General features: G+C 38.7%; 1 protein-coding gene across 2 annotated transcripts in view; it reads right to left on the bottom strand.

Moving 5' to 3' along the window:
* RNGTT (RNA guanylyltransferase and 5'-phosphatase) overlaps positions 1-20,014 on the bottom strand; it is a 235,576-nt gene that overhangs the window by 158,214 nt on the left and 57,348 nt on the right. For both annotated transcript variants that reach the window (XM_060115193.1, XM_060115192.1), the window contains exon 9: positions 6,932-7,067. In XM_060115193.1, the coding sequence (XP_059971176.1) occupies positions 6,932-7,067 (136 nt within the window). The remainder of the gene's footprint in view (positions 1-6,931; positions 7,068-20,014) is intronic.

Raw genomic sequence — 20,014 nt, 5'->3', positions numbered from 1 at the left:
GTTTTATTTATTTATTTTTGGCTGCGTTGGGTCTTCTTTGCTGCATGCGGGCTTTCTCTATCTGCGGTGAGTGGGGGCTACTCTTTGTTGCGGTGCGCAGGCTTCACATTGTGGTGGCTTCTCTTGTTGCAGAACATGGGCTCTAGGTACATGGGCTTCAGTAGTTGTGGCTCACAGTCTCAGTAGTTGTGGCTCTCGTGCTCTAGAGCGCAGGCTCAGTAGTTGTGGTGCACGGGCTTAGTTGTTCCGCGGCATGTGGGATCTTCCCAGACCAGGTCTTGAACCCGTGTTCCCTGCACTGGCAGGTGGAGTCTTAACCACTGCACCACCAGGGAAGCCCCCACTGAAGGGTTTTAATGAAAGGAAGTAATTAACTGTGGAAAATCTGTGGGCCTTCAAAGCTCATCTCAAAGGTAACCCATTCCTTGAAATCCTTTCAGATAAGGCCCACTTGGTTCTAATTATCATAGTTAAGTGATGAACTGGTCCTGAATTAGATAGCAGTGGTTTCATAATCTTGCGAATACTAAAAACCACTGACTTATATACCTTAGAATGGTAAATTATATTTCAACTTTTTCAATAAAGTTAAATTTTAAATAGAAAAAGAAATCCTAAAATCAGTTCTTCAGAGTGAAGGAAAATGATGGAACCCCAGATACACAGCATATATTAAACGTCAGCTATGTACGCGTTGATTACACACGTTCTATAAATACAGGCACAACAAAATGACTAAAAGGAAATACATCAAAATGTTAAAATTTAATCTCTTCTTGATAGTTGAGTTCTATTTTATAACATACAGACTTCCTAAAATTTTAACAATGAGCATGCATATTCCTTTATAAAAAACTAACAGATGAAAAGACATGCTATTTTCCCAAGATTTTTGTTATTAACTTTAATGATTAACTGTTATATCCTCCTCTTATCCTCAGTATAAAATTGATTGAACTTCCCTGATTTGTTTCAAGTGAATTACTGCCGTATTTCTAAACTCCTATTTTCCACATTCTGTGGGTCAAAGAACATAATCTAGAGAGCAAAACAAAAGCTTCAATGCTCACATATGACAGCCAGACAATTAGGCAGTTTGAGTTATTCTTGGATTTGGAATTTTACAAAAACAATTTGCAAATGAAAATGTAGAAGAAACAGGAAACTACAGAGGACTGTTTTAATTAACTAAGTGGAAAAACAGATATGGCAACTATAATTCTGGTCCAAGTAAACTGACATCACGAATCATATTGCTATTTTAAAACCTCACAAGAGTCTATTATGTTGCTCTCAGTTATCCAAGTTTGGGGTGAAAATAAGTAGTACTGCTAAGTTAAATCTGCAGGTGGTTAAGCATCTAATTTTTAAGCATTATTTCCTACCTGGAATGCCCTTGGCCCATGTCCAACAAAAATCTCTTTCTATAGAAATCTTCCTATATCTAATACTAACTCCTCTATAACCCATCTTTAGTTTCTAACTAGATGTAATTCATTTCTCCTCTAAACCACCAAAGGACTTGTTTTAAATGCCAATCTTCAGGTTATCGTTTTATTCATTACCTATCATTCTCCGTCCCAACCCAATGAAGTAAGATATCTCCAGGGTGAGGCCTTCTCCTCAACCTTCTAAGCAATGCCTGCACTCCTGGTGTGGTACATGATAGGAATGAAAAACTACACTAAACTTTTGCAAATGCTATAACTTGAGTCTTTTTCTTCCTTTTATTTTATGAATTACGATGCTAAAAAACTGTATCTTAAATAAAATGAAAGTAACAAAAATCAAAATAAATGTTCTTGCTGTTCCCATGAACCAATTACCAGAGCTGCTGTACTGGCAATGCAGATTATGGACAGCACAACTCCAGGGGTAGCCGTCACATCAATTACGATAAGAACGGAACACCTTGGAGATGTGCAGCAGCAGTACTTCCAACCTTATGCAGTGGCTCTGTCAACCACAAGGGGGTGTGTGTGTGTGTGCACGTGCAGCATGCGTGCGCGCACACGCACCGATGTGTTAAAAAGTTTACGTATAGGGGCTTCCCTGGTGGCGCAGTGGTTCAGAGTCCGCCTGCTGATGCAGGGGACACGGATTTGTGCCCCGGTCTGGGAAGATCCCACATGCCGCGGAGCGGCTGGGCCCGTGAGCCATGGCCGCTGAGCCTGAGCGTCCGGAGCCTGTGCTCCGCAACGGGAGAGGCCACAACAGTGAGAGGCCCGCGCACCGCAAAAAAAAAAAAAAAAGTTTACGTATATATGTCAAAATATTTTACCACGCACACCGTCACAGGAATGAAAATTTATAATACTAGTAGCCTCACAGAGTGCACAGTATAGACAATTCTGTGACTCTATAGTTACTCTTCGCTCAGTCTCAATCAACTCTACTACCTTCTTTCCTTCTTTCTACTCTTTATATCCAGCTCAGTCAACCTCTCCCTGGACTCCTGTCATCCTTGATCTCATGTCCTCTGCTCTTCTCCACACAACCTCAAACTCTCACTCTCTCTAGGTAACATCCTAAACCTCTCATCACCCAAAACTATACCTCAGAAGTGGCTGATTCAAACATCTCATTCTCCACTTACAGTCTTCCATCTTCTGGCTTGCACACTCCAATATTTACCTGGTAAATTTTTTAAAAAGCACATGGGATGGGGGCAACAAGCATTCAGGTCACTTGGAAAATGGTACTCCCTTTGTTAAACAAATAAATACATATTTTATCCATGTGGCTTTCATTAGGGTAATTCTATCATTGAGAGTTTAAATGAACATTCACAAGCTACTCACTATTTTCCCAATATCACTGATATAAATCTGAAACAGAGAAGCAAATTTCATCTTAAGACAGGAAGCATTCTCATACAAATTCCAGAGACTATTAGCCAGATATAATTCAATCTGCCTTGTGAAAAAGGTTCAATACTGAAAAAGTGAATAAATATTAAAGAACATGAGTAGTATCACTGGAGAAAAGAAACTTACAGTTGTGGGAAGTCATAAGAAAGATGTAGAGTCCCTTTTCCCTCCAAAGAAAAATAGTGAAGGTGTGGCAAAGAGATAAACCACACAACCAAACATATCAAACAGAAATGTAAATGGTCTGGAGATAAGCCTACCAGAGATCATTCTGCAGAGAAAAATACAAGTTTCTTGTTGTACAGATTTGCACATAAAGTGTAACATACTAATTCAGCCTAACTTCTCAAATAGGCTTGTTCACCCGAAAGCTAAATAAAGAGAGCAAAATCTAAGTGACAAACTTCAGAATAGCCAGGAGATTGGACATCCTTGCACTATCAGACATTAAATTGTATGCTAAAGTTACAGCCTGTAAGTCAACCTGAAACCACCACGGGAAGACCAAAATATTAATGGAATGGGAAAGTGAATCAAGAAACAAACAACGATATAAGGGAATCCCATATACAATAAAAATGATATATCTAATTAAAAAGGAAAAATACATTAGCAGACTGGTGCCTAGGCAACAGTTTAGACATTTGGAAATAAGTAAAACTGTATCCCTATCTTACTTCTTTTACCAAAATGTATTGTGGATAGATCAAATATGTAAATGAAACCGTAAAAAGTATTAGAAGGAGGGCCTCCCTGGTGGCGCAGTGGTTAAGAGTCCGCCTGCCGATGCAGGGGATACGGGTTCGTGCCCCGGTCTGGGAGGATCCCATATGCCGCGGAGCGGCTGGGCCCGTGAGCCATGGCCGCTGGGCCTGCGCATCCGGAGCCTGTGCTCCGCAACGGGAGAGGCCACAACAGTGAGAGGCCCGCATACCGCAAAAAGAAAAAAAAAAAAAAAGTATTAGAAGGAAAAACAGGGGACTATTATAATAATTCTGAAGTAAAAATCTCTCTTTCTTAAAATGACACAAAAGCCAAATATTAAAAACCAAGGTGTTTAACTACTATATATAAAATAGATAACTAATAAGGACATACTGTATAGCACAGGGAACTCTACTCAGTACTCTGTAATAACCTATATAGAAAAGAATCTAAAGAAGAGTGAATTATGTATATGTATAACTGATTCAGTTTGCTGTACATCTAAAACTAACACAACATTGTAAATCAACTATACTCCAATAAATATATTTTTTTAAAAACCAAGGTGTTTATAATTTACCTACATAAATTTAAACTTGTGCCACCGAAAACACCAGAAAAAATAATATTTCTTCAAAATATGGGTCATAAAGTAATACCCCAATAGACAAAACCTTCTCATAGAGAGGCATGGACATATATACACTACCAAACGCAAGGTAGATAGCTAGTGGGAAGCAGCCGCATAGCACAGGTAGATCAGCTCGCTGCTTTGTGACCGACTAGAGGGGTGGGATAGGGAGAGTGGGAGGGAGGGAGACGCAAGAGGGAAGGGATATGGGAACAGATGTATATGTATAACTGATTCACTTTGTTATAAAGCGGAAACTAATACACCATTGTGAAGCAATTATACTCCAATAAAGTTGTAAAAAAAAAAAAAAAATTCTCATAAATCAGTAAGAAAAACATGAACACCCATCAGAAAAATGTATGAAAGATCTGAATGGGCAACTCACAGAAGAAATATAGTAACTCTGTACTGTACTAAATACAGTAAAAAAGAAGTGAAAAAATATTAAACTTCCTTAACAATTCACATAAATTAAGAGGTAAACATTTATTTCACTATGTGCCAGACACTATTATCGGCACTTTATATAAACTATCCAACTTAATCTTCACAACAGCACCAAGACCTAAGTACTGTTATTAGCCTAATTCCACTAAGACAGTGCATAGATCCTTTACAAATGGATGGCTGAACTGCACATATGTTCAAACTTTCTGGAAAGAAGGGTGGCAATTATACATGTCAATGTTTAAAACGGGTAATGCCCTCAAATCCAGCATAGTGAACACAGTACAGTGTATCAGGTTACTGTCCCTGTCTTGGGAGGACTACGCCTCTTGTACTCCAAGCGGTACTGCCACCAATGAGCTCCTAGTCTCCACTGTCTCTCTTCCTTGGATATATATCAGGCAAGGCCCTCTGGAATCTTCCCTGGGGTTGATATATGGATATTGGGAGAAAAAAGTTCCCTTTCTGCTTGGGTTGCAAGGCAACTTGCCTCCCACATGGCAAGAGCCTTCATGCAGAGTGAGAACAGACAGACAAGTAAGCAAAGAAAGAGAGAGAAAGACAGCATGGCCAATATCACTTGAGTCCCCAGATCCAGCCTGAAGCAAGCCAAGCTGAAACCTAATTATTTGTGCCAATTTAGTTCTTTTTTCCTCAGTTACTTTAAGTAGAATCTCACTTCTAAGAATCTTAATCATAAAACTGCACAACTGTGAAAGAAAAAGGTATAAGGATATGCATACAAGTACATCTTATAATACAAAAAATCCAATGTCCACCAAAAGAGGGCTGGCTAAATTAATTACAGAATTGTTTGTCAAACTTGCCTAATTAAAATCACCTGGGCACTTATTAAAAATAAAGATAACTTGACCCCTGGGAGAGTCTAATTCACTAGGTCTAGGATAGGCTACTGAGATAGGCCATATTTTTAACAAGCATCCCCTATAATTTTCATAAGCAAGATATTCTGGAAACCCTAAATTACAGTGTTTACATATACCGTGGTCTATCATTCAGACTTTTATGTGAAAAAGGTCCAAAACACATTGCTAAGTGAAAACAACACAAATTACAAAACAGATGTAACATTTAAATCTTTTCATGCAAAATTATGTAACTATCCACGTGGGTACATATTTGACCAAAGTACTCATTTTCAGCCAGGGCAGAGGCACCTGTACTCAGAATCTTACTGGGACTAGAAGGGGTCCCAACTCCCCAAAAGATTCTGATAGACATTCTGTTTAAGAATCTATGCTCTGGGGCTTCCCTCGTGGCACAGTGGTTGAGGGTCCGCCTGCCGATGCAGGGGACACGGGTTCGTGCCCCGGTCCGGGAAGATCCCACATGCCGCAGAGCGGCTGGGCCCGTGAGCCGTGGCTGCTGAGCCTGCGCGTCTGGAGCCTGCGCTCCGCAACGGGAGAGGCCACAACAGTGAGAGGCCCGTGTACCGCAAAAAAAAAAAAAAAAGAAGAATCTATGCTCTGAGTTAGTGTTACTAATATGAATGTGAATCCTTCAGGAGCAGATGTAAGATTGAATGTTCTGGCACAGAGAAAAGTCTGGAATAATGTTCATCAAAATGATAATAGAAGTTACTCCAATGGTAGGAGTTCAGGTGATTTTTACCAGCTTTCTTGTAATGTTCTGTATTATTTTAATTTTTATTTACAATGAACCAATACATTTAGAATTGGGGAGAAGAAAGCTGTCTGCACAGGAGAAAGTTAAAATATTTTTAATCAAGTAATTTTATGATTATTAAATATAGATTTTCTGAATGGGAAAATTCTTATCAGCTTTCAAAATTCAAATGTAAAAGTACAAGTGGCTGCTTTCAAAGACACAATCCTCTTCCAACAAGAACTATTAGTCCATACAGCTAAAGAGCCAAGGAAAAATGTGATATGTCATATCACTCAATTAAAATTCGACTGACAAGTAAAACAATAAAATGAGTTTTTCAATAAGAATTTTTTTCAATCACAAAGAACAAAAAAATTAAGATTGAATTTTGTTCACTTATTCTGTATCTAAGACAATGATCAAGTGACAGTAAGTGCAGGTAAGAGATAAATGGAACTTCACATCGTAACAAAAACTAGATTCAATTTTTTAACTGTCAATTATACACCAATAAAAAAAACTTTTTAAAAAAACTGGATCTGATTCTAAATTTCCTGTTTAATTATTAAAAATACACATTTACTTGCACAAGAAAGAAAAACAGCAATGTTTGATTTTATTTTAAAAAAGATAAAATATGACTTACCCCATCTAGGAGAGTATTTGATAAATGCATGCGGAGATCTTTACGAAATGGAAATTCCAGATTTGAAACATGAAACACTGAATTATCTCTATCAATCATAAAAACTTCATTTGTGCCATCAATCAACATCATATACCTTAAATGAAACATTAAAAAGATAATATTAACAGTAAAATTCAAGAATAGAGTCATAAGAAATAACAGTTGAATTGGTTTTCCTTAGACTTACAATAGCTGCCTGGAATAATGTTCACCAGAGTCCCCCCTCCACCATCATTCAGATTAAAGTACCACAAATAACAAAATCTTTTTTAAAGACGTTTTTGTTTCCTATAAAAAACATAGGGTATAGAGAAATCAAAGCTTTTTATGGAAACAATGTGATGTTCAAGAGCAACCTTATAACCCATCTTAGGAGAGAACGGTTCTCTAATTTTTATTAGATCTTAAACATCAAAGTTTACAAAACACACAAACACACATATATGTAATTACGGAATTTTGTTGGCTCAACAACTATACAAATTAGGGGTTACTCTCTTCACTTTGCAGTAAAAAAAGAAAGTGATCTGAAATGGCAAGACATCAAAGTATCCAATGTTCCTTCTACAACACAACAGTGAGCAGAACAGCTAACCCCTCTCTTTGAGTTAATGTGATGATATAACCAGATACCACCATTTCAGGTACAACTCTCATTCATTACTATAAAATTAAAATATTTTTTAACACAAGCTCATGAGAATTTTTATTAGCCAATCAATATATGGGGGAATTTATATACTTTAAAATGTGTCATCCTTCAAATGGCCAAGTTACTATCACTGATTCCCAATTAGTTGATCATCAAGAACAGAGCTCTACTGCACACCATATATAAAAATAAAGTCCAGATGAATTCAAGTCAAGGAAATTACAGACCAACAGGCTATACTACCAAAAAGATAATAGCAAGATTTGGGATGAAAATGGAGACCATACCCAGGTACCAAACTCTTCAAAGAATGAGAGAAATCTGACAGCAATAAATTAGAAAGTTAAAAGACATGAGCCTCAAAGGAACAGAAGAATCACTGTGTTGTTTTGTTTGTTGTTAAATGAAACACTGGAAGACTAATAGTCTGGATGTACCACTGAGAATAGAGGAGAATGCAGACCATCTGCCTAATTTCCTACCGATGAGGTAGGTCAGAAAAAAAAAAGCAACAACTCAAAGACGGAGCTAAATCAACTTAAGGCTGGGGGACAGAAGAAACGTTCAACAAAGAGACGGAAGCAAACGTAGTACATGGCGGCTAATATAGAGGACAATTTGTTTCCCATAAACAAGTGTTCTAAAAAACAGGGAGACATGTTCAGACAGACGAGGAGAAATGGGAGGGCTGATTAAGATAACAGACGTGTGTGACAACAGGCTGAAGAGCAGCAAGGCAGACCAAAGGGGCTGACATTTGGGGACTGGATTGGAAGCATGCTGTTACTAGTGTTTTCAAAATAATTAGTCGTAGCAGGCCCCTGGAGAGGAGGTGAAGGACTCGGGCCCTTGCTATGTATTGAAAGAGCTGTATCCTTAGGAGATGGGGATTGTGAAGACTCAGGTTGCACTTGGAAAAAGAAAATCAGCCTCAGTCTGGACTGACTGTGCATCTGAGAAAGTCAGACCAACTGACGGGCCAGCAGGTTGGCAGACAACAGGAATACTTAGTTACCAAAGCTCTCCTGCACATGCTTTCCAAAAGCGACAAATCCTAGTAGATAGGGAGAGTCTAGTCTTCTTGAAGAAGTCAACTTGCCCTGCGTGGTGTTTCAAAGAGAATTTAAATCAACATAAGAATAGGGCAAATAAGGACTTCCTTGGCGGTCCAGTGGTTGAGACTCTGCACTTCTACTGCAGGGGACATGGGTTCGATCCCTGGTTGGGGAACTAAGCTCCTGCATACCGCGCTGACTGGCCAAAAAAAAAAAAAGGAATAAGGCAAATAAAAAGCCTTGTGATACCTTCTGCAAAAATGGTACTGAAGACACAATCCATCATGTTGTTTAAGGACCTAGGTCAGCATTTTGCAAAGCTTATTATTTACTTTTAGGATTTCATGGCAAAATAAATTAGGGAAACACTATATCTTTCTCTGGGAAAGTCAAGATACATATCAGGAACATTTAAGGTTGTAAGAAAACATGTAAGGAGTAACTCAGTTTTCCTGGGTCTCTCCCATGTATATAGGAGGTACACGTTATTAAACTTTTTCTCCAGTTTAAAAAAAAGAAAACATACAAAAGTCTGTTTATCTTATTTAGCCCATTATTTCCTAAACTTAATCCTGATATCTGTTAATATCCAGCAGAATTAATATTCTTTTCTTTTTTTTTTCTTTTTTTGGCTGTGTTGGGTCTTCATTGCTGCACACAGGCTTTCTCTAGTTGCGGCGAGCAGGGGCTACTCTTCGTTGCAGTGCACAGGCTTCTAATTGCGGTGGCTTCTCTTGTTGCGGAGCACGGGCTTTAGGCGCGTGGGCTGCCGTATTTGTGGCACACAGGCTCAGTAGTCATGGCTCGCGGGCTCTAGAGCGCAGGCTCAGTAGTTGTGGCAGACGGGCTTAGTTGCTCCACGGCATGTGGGATCTTCCCGGACCAGGGCTTGAACCCATGTCCTCTGCATTGGCAGGCGAATTCTTAACCACTGAGCTACCAGGGAAGTCCAGAATTAGTATTCTATATTCACAGTTTGAGAAAAGCTGGCTTATGCTAACAAATTTCTGAATTCAGGAAAAAGAAACAGGACTTCCCTGGTGGCACAGTGGTTAAGAATTCGCCTGCCAATGCAGAGGACATGGGTTCGAGCCCTGGTCCGGGAAGATCCCACATGCCGCGGAGCAACTAAGCCTGTCTGCCACAACTACAGAGCCTGCACTCTAGAGCCCGCGAGCCATGACTACTGAGCCCGCGAGCCAAAACTACTGAGCCCACGAGCCACAACTACTGAGCCCGCAAGCCACAACTACTGAGCCTGCGCACCACAACTACTGAAGCCCACACACCTAGAGCCCATGCTCCACAACAAGAGAAGCCACTGTAATGAGAAGCCCGCGCACCACAATGAAGGGTAGCCCCCACTCACCACAACTAGAGAAAGCCCGCGTGCAGCAATGAAGACCCAACACAGCCAAAAAGAAAAAAGAAAAAAAGAAAGAAAGAAAGAAATGGTTTCCCTCTTCTGATCACAAGATGACAACAGAAATTATATTTCCCTTTTCACTGGCTGCCCAGAAGCTCAGAATTAAATATAATGTTCAAATAGAATAAGTATTAAATCCCAGGGTGCTGGTACATTCTGCTTTTTCTGTCATAATTATTCTCTATTCATTTTTTAACATATTTATTTGATATATATATATATATATATATATATATATATATATATACTTTTTACTTCAAGTGGAATATCAATTAAAAGAAAATACTATCTATGTATACTTATGCATAAACAGATTTAAAAGACCAAGGAAGGAAAGGCATTAGAAGATGGAATTCACTATAAAGGATTGCTCATGGGAAACTCAGCTTACATATGCAGAGGTATCAGAGAAATTATTTAGCAGTTGGTATTCAGGGATTCTTCTGCACATATAAATTTTCAGGCTTTGGAACAGAAGTTTCTGGAATGTGATTTTTGGTTTGAACTCCAGTCATTCCGAATCACATGTACTTTTGTTACGTGATACCCATGAAAAATAAGAAGCTACTTCCTGTTAGGGAAGAAAGGTAAGGAATGTGGAAATAACCTCAACTGCAAATTTAATATACAGAGTTACCAAATTATTTGTATTATATACATTCTCATTAAAAGACAAAAATACAGAAGTTTCACTGAATTAGAAAGCATTGATTCACTTTTTATATTGAAGTATATATACCAAACCATATAAATAAGAGAAAAGCCAAATTTATAAACTGCTTTTTTTTTTATTTATTTATCACTGCTCTGCGCTGCGCGGCTTGCAGGATCTCAGCTCCCCGACCAGGAATCAAACCCTGGGCCCTCAGCAGTGAAGGCACAGAGTCCTAACCACTGGACCGCCAGGGAATTCCCGTATAAACTGCTTTACTTTAAATACTGGTTTTCCAGCTTGACTAGAAACTATCCTTCGCAGCAGTCACTGAGATGTGAGATAGCTAATCAAGTAAAACCACCAATTATACATTAATACAATTCAGGAAGTACATAATTAAAGAGGAAAACTGATTAAAAACAAAGTATTGGTAACTAATACCACTTTAGAGTTTTAACTCAAATTCCTAATAGTAGTCTGAGGGTAAAATAATCTTTACACATCTTATAATTTAAATTTATCACCAATATTCATTAATATGGAAAGAGATCCACAATATATTAAATGAAGAAAAAGCAAGTTAAAAATCAGAATGTATGACTATGAGGGGTAGGGAGATAAAACTCTGTATGAATAGTAAAATAGACAGGAAAGTCTACACCAGAGAATTGTCATCTCTATGCGGAATTATCAATAATATTTGCTTTCCTCATTATACTTTTTTGTACTTTTAAGAAATTTTAGAAATAAGCACAAATTGCTTTTACAAGCCAGGGGGGAAAATATTAAAGCTACAGAAAAAACAAAAAATAGAAATATAGTCTAATCAGAGTCTGAAAAATGTTTTTTTCCTTTGGCAATAAAATAAGATGGGATGTTAAACCTTGATGGTCATATACCACAGCAGCTTCAAAATTAGCAGGTATTTCTCCTCTCCTATTACAAAGCATTCATAGTGGGTAATAAAAACAGAAAAGTTGATCATGTAAATTGATTCATTTCACCACCATCTCTTGTACCAATTCCTATCAAACTCACTACGGTTTTTTGTTTTAAATAATTAACCAGTTAATTTTTTTTAATATTTACTAAAGGGCCAATGAGTTATCAGGCACAGATGCTAGAAATATAACAATGAACAGCACAGGTTCTTCATCTAACTTCATATAATTTGTACCCTTAGCAAGAAAACAAGACATTAAACAAATAATCCCAAACATAATAAGTATTGACAAGGTGAAGTACTAGGCACTACAGGAGCATACAAAAGGCAGAACCTGTCAGAGTTCAGATATCAGGAAAGGCATCCCAGAGGGGTTCTCATGTAGCTGATAGTAACACCAGGTTATGATCACTTAGCGAGCAATGGCTATGCACGGAGCAGTGTTCAAAGCCCTCTACATTAACTCAATTAAGCCTTACAACAATCTTACCATGTAGGGAAAATTATTGTCCCCATATTCCAGATGAGGAAACTGAAACTGTAACCTGCCCAAGGCCATAAAGCTGGCAAAATAGCAAAGGTGTTATTAAAACCTAGACAATAATCTATCTCGACAACCTCTACAGTAACCTGCCTCCACCTGCATTGTGCAGAAGTTAACCCAGCAACTTCTGTTGAGGGTGGAGGGAAAAGGGAAGGGTAGACGGGGTGTGTGGTAAGAACCAGTGCTTGGTACAGTCTACCAGTTGCAATATCCTTGAGACAAAAACAGAAGGTGCGTGTTTTGGCAACAAAAAATTCAGAATACAGAAGCATAGAGAGAAAGAGGGAAATGGCATGGCTTGAGTCTAGAGAAGTAGTCAAGGGCTTAGTGATTCATGAAAACTCTTTTTCACTTTATTCTAGAAAGTGGAAAACCCCTGGCATGAGACAAACAGAAACCATAATGGGTAATTCAAACCCAAGATAGGTAGTACAGGAAACTGGTTACAAAGATACTGCAAAGCTGAAAAGGTTAACAAGGGAAGATGAAGATAACAAGAGATGAGTAACTGCAGGAAGCACTACCACCTAAAGGGCTGTGGGAACAAAACGGAAGAGGCGTGTTATCAGAGGCAAGGAGCTTGGAGGATGGGCATTGCGGGGCCTGGAAGTGGGGGGGGGGGGTGTCCACAGAACTCAGGGCTCAAACCTCTAAGGAGGTGGCACCAAATGGCTGAGACCTGGACCTCTAAGGAGAGGAGCACCGCACCTCAAGTTTCCATCTCTACGGAGCAAGCACAGAAGGGAGGAGGCTCAAACAGCCTAGTGAGTGAGGAAATGCAAGCGGCACTCATTTGCCTACGATGCACCCTCCAGAAGCTGGCACCTCTGAGAGGGAGCAGTGCGGTTGGTGCTGGGAGTGCCAAAAGAAGCTGGGAACGAAGTAAGAGTTGTCGCTGGCAGCTGGAGGGGTAAAGAAAGTAGAAACAAGAGAAGTCGCTTCTCTCACCTTCCGAATTCCTGCGTGCTCCCCATGGTAAAACCCAACAAGAGGCACAAGCTGGCAAGGGAGTCGGAGAAATGCAGTTTGCGGAGTCCCTCATCACAGTTTAAAAGGGTGGCACGGGAGCTGAGAAAGAGCAGGTAGAGGAACAGCAGCCGACTGAAAGGCTTTTAGCAAACTAACAGCACAATCTGACCTGCACTTTTCAAAGTTCACCTCCACATAATGTATACTCCTATAGGATAGGAACCGATCTGTAGATCAGAGAAATTATGAGGCTTTTATGGTACTCCAAGTGGGACTACAGGGGCAATAACAACTTAGAGGTAAGCGGATAAATTCAAAACGTGTAAGAGGCAGACTGACGGGATAGTGTGCTCTCGACTGGCTATGGGGCTGAGGGGCAGAAGAAGTCGAGGAGGACTCCCAAGCTTCTGGCAGGAGGAAGGAGTGCACTTTATTAGCTGAGCCGTGGAGCACGGGAGGAGGAAGCAGTCACTGTTCAGTTTCATTGGGGAGAAGTGACAGACAGGATACGGACATGGATGTTTTCATTTTTACATTGGAAACCAAAAGGCCCAGATTTTCTCTATCCCTGTCTCTAGCAGGTTGGAAGTAGGGTCTAAGTCAGACAACCAAATGCTCCCTTCCCAGAACTTTTAACTTGAGAGACAGTGAGGCACAGGAATAGATTAAAAATGATTCGGAGCGACAGCAGAGGCACCGTCACCAAGTGCCAGTGGTGACCTCCTATTCCAAGTGTTCCTGTGCCTGACCTTGGCTCTGGTCCTTGCTGCCTGGCTTCCCTTGATTCCTATCCATTTTCTGAGACTGGTTCTTCTGAGAGCCAGCCTTCCAATATATTCCTTTGTTTACATTAGCCAAAGTTGATTTCTACTGCTTACAGTCGATGCAATGCTAATGGATATGCTGTTTGGTTGTTGCTTTTTTTTCCTATTTTGCCCACTATATACTGCTGAATTCAAGTAAGTTATATGTGCCCATGAAAGAACCACACTGTAGTGTCCCCCAACCTATCCTCAACACCAATGGTTATGTGATATCAGCTCTTTACACAATAACTTCATACCAAGAGATATGCCATCTATTTCCTGTCCTTCAACAGAGATAAGTGTACAATGTTAAGCCCAGAGTCTACCTTCCCTTTGTACCTTCTCTCTCATAAGAATTCACTGCCAAACCTCTACTGTTTCTATACCAGCCACATTTCCTCTCATTTCTATTCCCAGTAGAACTGGTATACAGCCTCTGAAACCTAATTCTCAAGATTGTAGAGAAATACAGTTATATTAAAATCTCTTGCAAAGAAATTCACAATTTAGAGCCACTTCCCCAGATACAATCATAAACCTTCCTGACATAAGAGCAGTTGGGCAGACTCTGGCCCCGACCCACCAACACCTGTCAGACCTTATTCCAGAAACGACGCAAGAACTGCTGACTTGCTGAACCCCAGCTTTCTTCCTTCCCCATGGGGGTTTAGGCACACTTTGCCTTTTTCTCTCACTAGCTCACTGCTCAGTAAACTTGATCTCTGGTAATCTCTTTTGCAAAGTATATCCACATCCTCTTTAACCCATTTTTCCCCCATTTCTTTCAACTGTTAAACAAAAGAGAAATTTATGCTATGTATATTTTACCACAATTTTTAAAAATGAAAAACCATTTTCCTCCTTCTCACCTTGTTCACTTAGTTCCATTAATGAGTTAAGAGAGCTCTAATAGAGGCTAGTGACACAACTGTATCAAGCAAAATTAAAAGTCGTGAGTTTTTGATCCACCTAGACAAAATAATCAGTGTCACAAAGTCCCCCCAGTCTCCATCATGCTCTCAATCTAGCTCCTCCTCATCTTATAAAAATAAAATTCGTTTCCCCAACAGAGTTTTTATAAACTTCTTTATATGTTGCAATATAGTTTGTTTGGTTACCTGTGTTGAAACAGTACATACTGTCACTTTTCACAGCAGACAAACACAGTAAATGATTTAGCTACCTTAGGAATTAAGCAAGCTTTATAGGCTAGGTTGGGAACCAAACCACCATTTAGACTACAATTCTATGGAAACACAACCTAAAGTCTACCAACATAAATTAAGGAATCTCAGAAAAAGACTTCAGATAACTTGAAACATCACTGCTTACACTGCTTCCACAAAAAGACCAATATTTGATGATAAAGCAATGTAATCCCTTACACACAGCTTTACTTTCAAACATAATGCTATAATCTGTTTATCTGACACAAATAACATTTCAACCTTTGAAAACAAAAACTATTTGAAGTACAGCTTTACCTTATTTTATCTTCCCAGAAACTCAAAGAACTCATATTAAGGTCATTCTTATTTTCACATTAACAAATTAAAGAGAACAAACAAACAGTAACACTACCGCCACCTAACCTTTTATAAATTTTTTATGTCTGTTATTAACAATCACTGAAATGAAGACACAGTCCTAACATATTCTTCAAATAACTGTGAAGACACAGTTCTCTTCATCAAAAACTATCAAAATTTTCATTCAACATTATAAAAGATTCCAACCTAACAGGTATTATTATCTTGATTTACTGATTCTATACACAGAGCAGACTTCTTCAAAAGGATTAGCTCATTTTTAATCTTCATATCACATCAATTTAAAGTTATAAAACAGATGTGATTAAAGTTTTATAGTCTTAAATTCACTTTAAGCCCACAGCTTCATTCTATTATGTGATCACTTATATACATACAACAGTAATTAAACAACGTGTATTATTTAATTTTAAACTGCAAAGCCCATTCACTTCCCCACAAATTTAATTGTCAAACTTGTCTAATCAGCCTCTGATCTTAGAATGTTAATTGTATGTTAAATGGCAGGTCAAAAGCATGCCACCTGAACATTTGAACAGTTTGCCAACATTTAAATGTCTCCTACTTAAGCATAGTCATCTTTATTTTATATGTTGTTTATACAGCAAATTTTCCACTATGTTATGTTCACCTGAGTTTTGTTTAAGCCTGGTACTTGGTAAACTTTGTCTATGGAAAAATCATCAGTCAAAAGACTTTTATTTCAACTTGGGTAATTCATCGCAAATAAATCTTGAAGACCTAGGGGTATCTACCATTTAAAAAAAAAAATCCCAAATCCTCCAAGCCTTCTCATTAAAATATCATGTATGCCTATTTCTATTAATAGATAGTAAAAATTTTTAAAGCATAGATGTTTCTGTTTCAAGAAACCCCCTTCAACCAGCAAGATTTAGTCTGTGCAAGCTTAAAAATCAACACTCTAAAAGAATCTGGCAGGTGCAGGGCCCAGTATCAGCTTCTACAGTCCTCCCTCCCATTCCACAGAATTAATGATACGTAATACAAATAATCAAGTATATAATAAGATTTAGAGTAAATTTCTTCCAAACCACTCAACAATTTAAAAATTTAATTTTCTTACTTTGTTTTCATGAAGTATGAATGGTACCAGTGCTATCATTATGGGCTTTGGGAAGAAAATTCCAGTTCTAGAGCCTGTAACACCAGATTCAATCAGTGCTTGCCATCTAGACCACTAAAAAATAGGCAGGCATCTGTAACCAAAAATCTCATCAAATATTATAAAATGATTCTAACTGTCCAACTCCTAAGTATATGCTTTTTTTTAAAAATAAATTTATTTATTTATTTTTTGGCTGGGTTGGGTCATCTTTGCTGCATGCAGGCTTTCTCTAGTTGTGTTGAGCAGGGACTACTCTTCATCACAGTGCATGGGCTGCTCATTGAGGTGACTTCTCTTTGTTGCAGAGCACGGGCTCTAGGCGCAAGGGCTTCAGTAGTTGTGGCACACAGGGTTAGTTGCTCCGTGGCATGTGGGATCTTCCCAGACCAGGGCTCGAACCCGTGTCCCCTGCATTGGCAGGCAGATTCTTAACCACTGCACCACCAGGGAAGTCCCTAGGTATATGCTTTAACTTCAGAAGTGCAACTGTCTTATCCCTTTGTCATTTTGCCATCCTCCACTGCTCAGAAATATGTACATGCCTACTGCTAAGCCTATGTATGTGTAAAACTATACCTTGTCCTAAAATACATTATCTTCAAACTCTTACTCAAAACTCCCTTTCATGAAATCTCTTATACTCTAAATAACAGGTCCTATTCAAATCACTCTATCACTCCAAGTTTTCTAAAAATTATAAATCTAATATGTACAAAAAAGAATTGCCTCTGGTAGAAGAGAAGCATATGGGAAGCAAGCAGGAGCTTTAAAGTCCACTTCAAGGAATTTCAACTTTACTTTTAATTGAGCTGAATTACAGCTAAAATGCAACACATGTTAAAAGATAAAATAATATATTATATGTTGTTCATTAGTGAACATTAGTTATAGAGGTATTTTATTACATACCATTAATTATATATTAATATATAGTAAATAGGGGGGAAGATATCTATAGGCAAAACAGAAGGCACCAACATAGAAAGATATGTGGGAGTCCACTATGGAGTTAAGACGTTCATCCCAGACAGGCTGTTCCTAGCTGTGTGATTTTGCACAAATCACCTGACTACTGTAAGATGCAGTTTCCTCATCCAAAGTCTCCACCTCCTAAGCTGGTTCCAAGAATTAAACAAGTTAGTACCCCCAGATTCAAAGCAGCATTATCCACAACAGCAACAGTGTAGAAGCAACCCAAGTGCCCACTGACAGACAAATGCATAAGTAAAATGTGGTATATATATTAAATGGAATATTATTCAGCCCTAAAAAATGAGGGAAATTCTGAAGTATGCTACAATACAAATGAACCTTGAGGACATTATGCTAAGTGAAATAAGCCAGTTACAAAAAGACAACTACTGTATGATTCTACCTATATGAGGTACCTAGAGTAGTGAGAAATCAGAGAGACCAAAAGTAGACTGGATGGTTACCAGGGGCTGGGAGAACTGGGGAATGGGGAATTATCATTTAAAGGGTATAGAGTTTTAGTCTTGCAAGATGAAAAGCGTTCTGGACATGAATGGCAGTGATGTTTGCACACGTTATGAATGTATTTAATACCACTTTACTATATACTTAAAAACAGTTAAGATGGTAAATTTTATGTTATGGGTACTTTACCACCATAAAAAAAATGAAAAAGAAAAAGAATTAAATGAATTAATATATGAAGAATACAGAACAGTACCTGGTACATGGTAATAAAATGAAAGCTATTGTTATTATACTATGTCCAGGGCACATAGTAAGTACTTAATTAAGGCTGGATATCATTGTTATTAATACTATGACTACTACTTTACACAATCCAAAAAAGAGTCAAGGTCATTAATAAACAAAGTCTGGATAAGACAGAAAGGATTCATTTCCTGTAGGCAGGGAAGAAGAGGACATCTCTTCTGAACAGAGGAAAAAGAGATGAGTGAACCAAAAATTCTGAAGTGCAGAAAAGTAAACCATAGGTAATTCCCTGTGAGGGTTACCCACAGCCCACACACTCAAGCTTATATGCACCTTTACACAAAGGCAGGCAAACACTACAGTAAGTAGGTCCTTATTTCTTTTTTCTATGAAGAGCTGTAACCCAAAACAATTTTGTAAAGTCAGAAGCTGCACTACCTGAATGAGCAATAACTCAAAGAGCTCAAATCAAAGAACCTGAATCAGGTGGATCTCTCAATCTGTCTAGGAAACTGTTTCCTAAACACTAAAATGATAAAAACAAACCTAAGCCTAAAATATTCCAATGTACTGAAACAGCTTCTTAAGATTTACTAACAATAGTATATATAAATAAATACACAATTACTCCAAAAGGTATTGTACATAATGGAAAATTACCATGTTTTTGTCCCACAATCTAGCTCATTATATAAAAATTAGTAAAAAGGGCCTCCCTGGTGGCGCAGTGGTTGGGAGTCCGCCTGCCGATGCAGGGGACGCGGGTTCGTGCCCCGATCCCGGAGGATCCCACGTGCCGCGGAGCGGCTGGGCCCGCGAGCCATGGCCGCGGGGCCTGTGTGTCCGGAGCCTGTGCTCCGCAACGGGAGAGGCCGCAGCAGTGAGAGGCCCGCGTACAGCAAAAAAAAAAAAAAAAAAAAAAAAAAAAAAAATTAGTAAAAGGATAATTTAAATTAAATTATAATTAAGGGAATTTCCTGGCAGTTCAGTGGTTAGGACTCCTCACTTTCACTGCTGAGGGCGCGGGTTCATTCCCTGGTGGGGAACTAAAATTCCACAAGCCGCACAGTACGGCCAAATTTAAAGTGTGTGTATGTGTGTGTGTGTGTGTATATAATATATTAAACCTACATGAGTTCATATTTCCCTTAGCAGCTTAAAAGAAACATAAGGATTATCATAACAGTAAGAGTAGCTGATCAAGTCCCTTTCTATGTACAAGTTTATAAGATCAACTAATTAACGGAGTTTAGGGAAATGCAAGAAGTAGAATATAAAAGCATACCTTTCAACTAGTGAAAAGAACTGTCAAATCAGGACTGAATTATTTGCTACCAGCAATACGCATCTTGCTAAGTGCCACTTCTGTGGGCTAGAGTATGTTCCCTCCTCCTTTCCACCAATCTACAAAGAATTAGAGAATTATGGACTCTTAAAGGGCTGGAAGGGTTCTTACGATGTAGTAACACTTCACCCAAGTAGTGTGTACACACACAGGCACACACACACACACATATATCCCACCACCAGCCCTGCGACAATCCCAAACAGCACTTAAGGCACAAGAAAAACCAGGCTAGATTCAAATGCAAGTGAGAACAAAAAGTATTCATATAGGCACTACCAAAG

Source organism: Mesoplodon densirostris, chromosome 12, assembly GCF_025265405.1.
Source record: "Mesoplodon densirostris isolate mMesDen1 chromosome 12, mMesDen1 primary haplotype, whole genome shotgun sequence".
NCBI classification, from domain to species: Eukaryota; Metazoa; Chordata; class Mammalia; order Artiodactyla; family Ziphiidae; genus Mesoplodon; species Mesoplodon densirostris.
The sequence above is the reverse complement of the archived record's forward strand: the minus strand, read 5'-3'. Positions and strand labels throughout refer to the sequence as shown.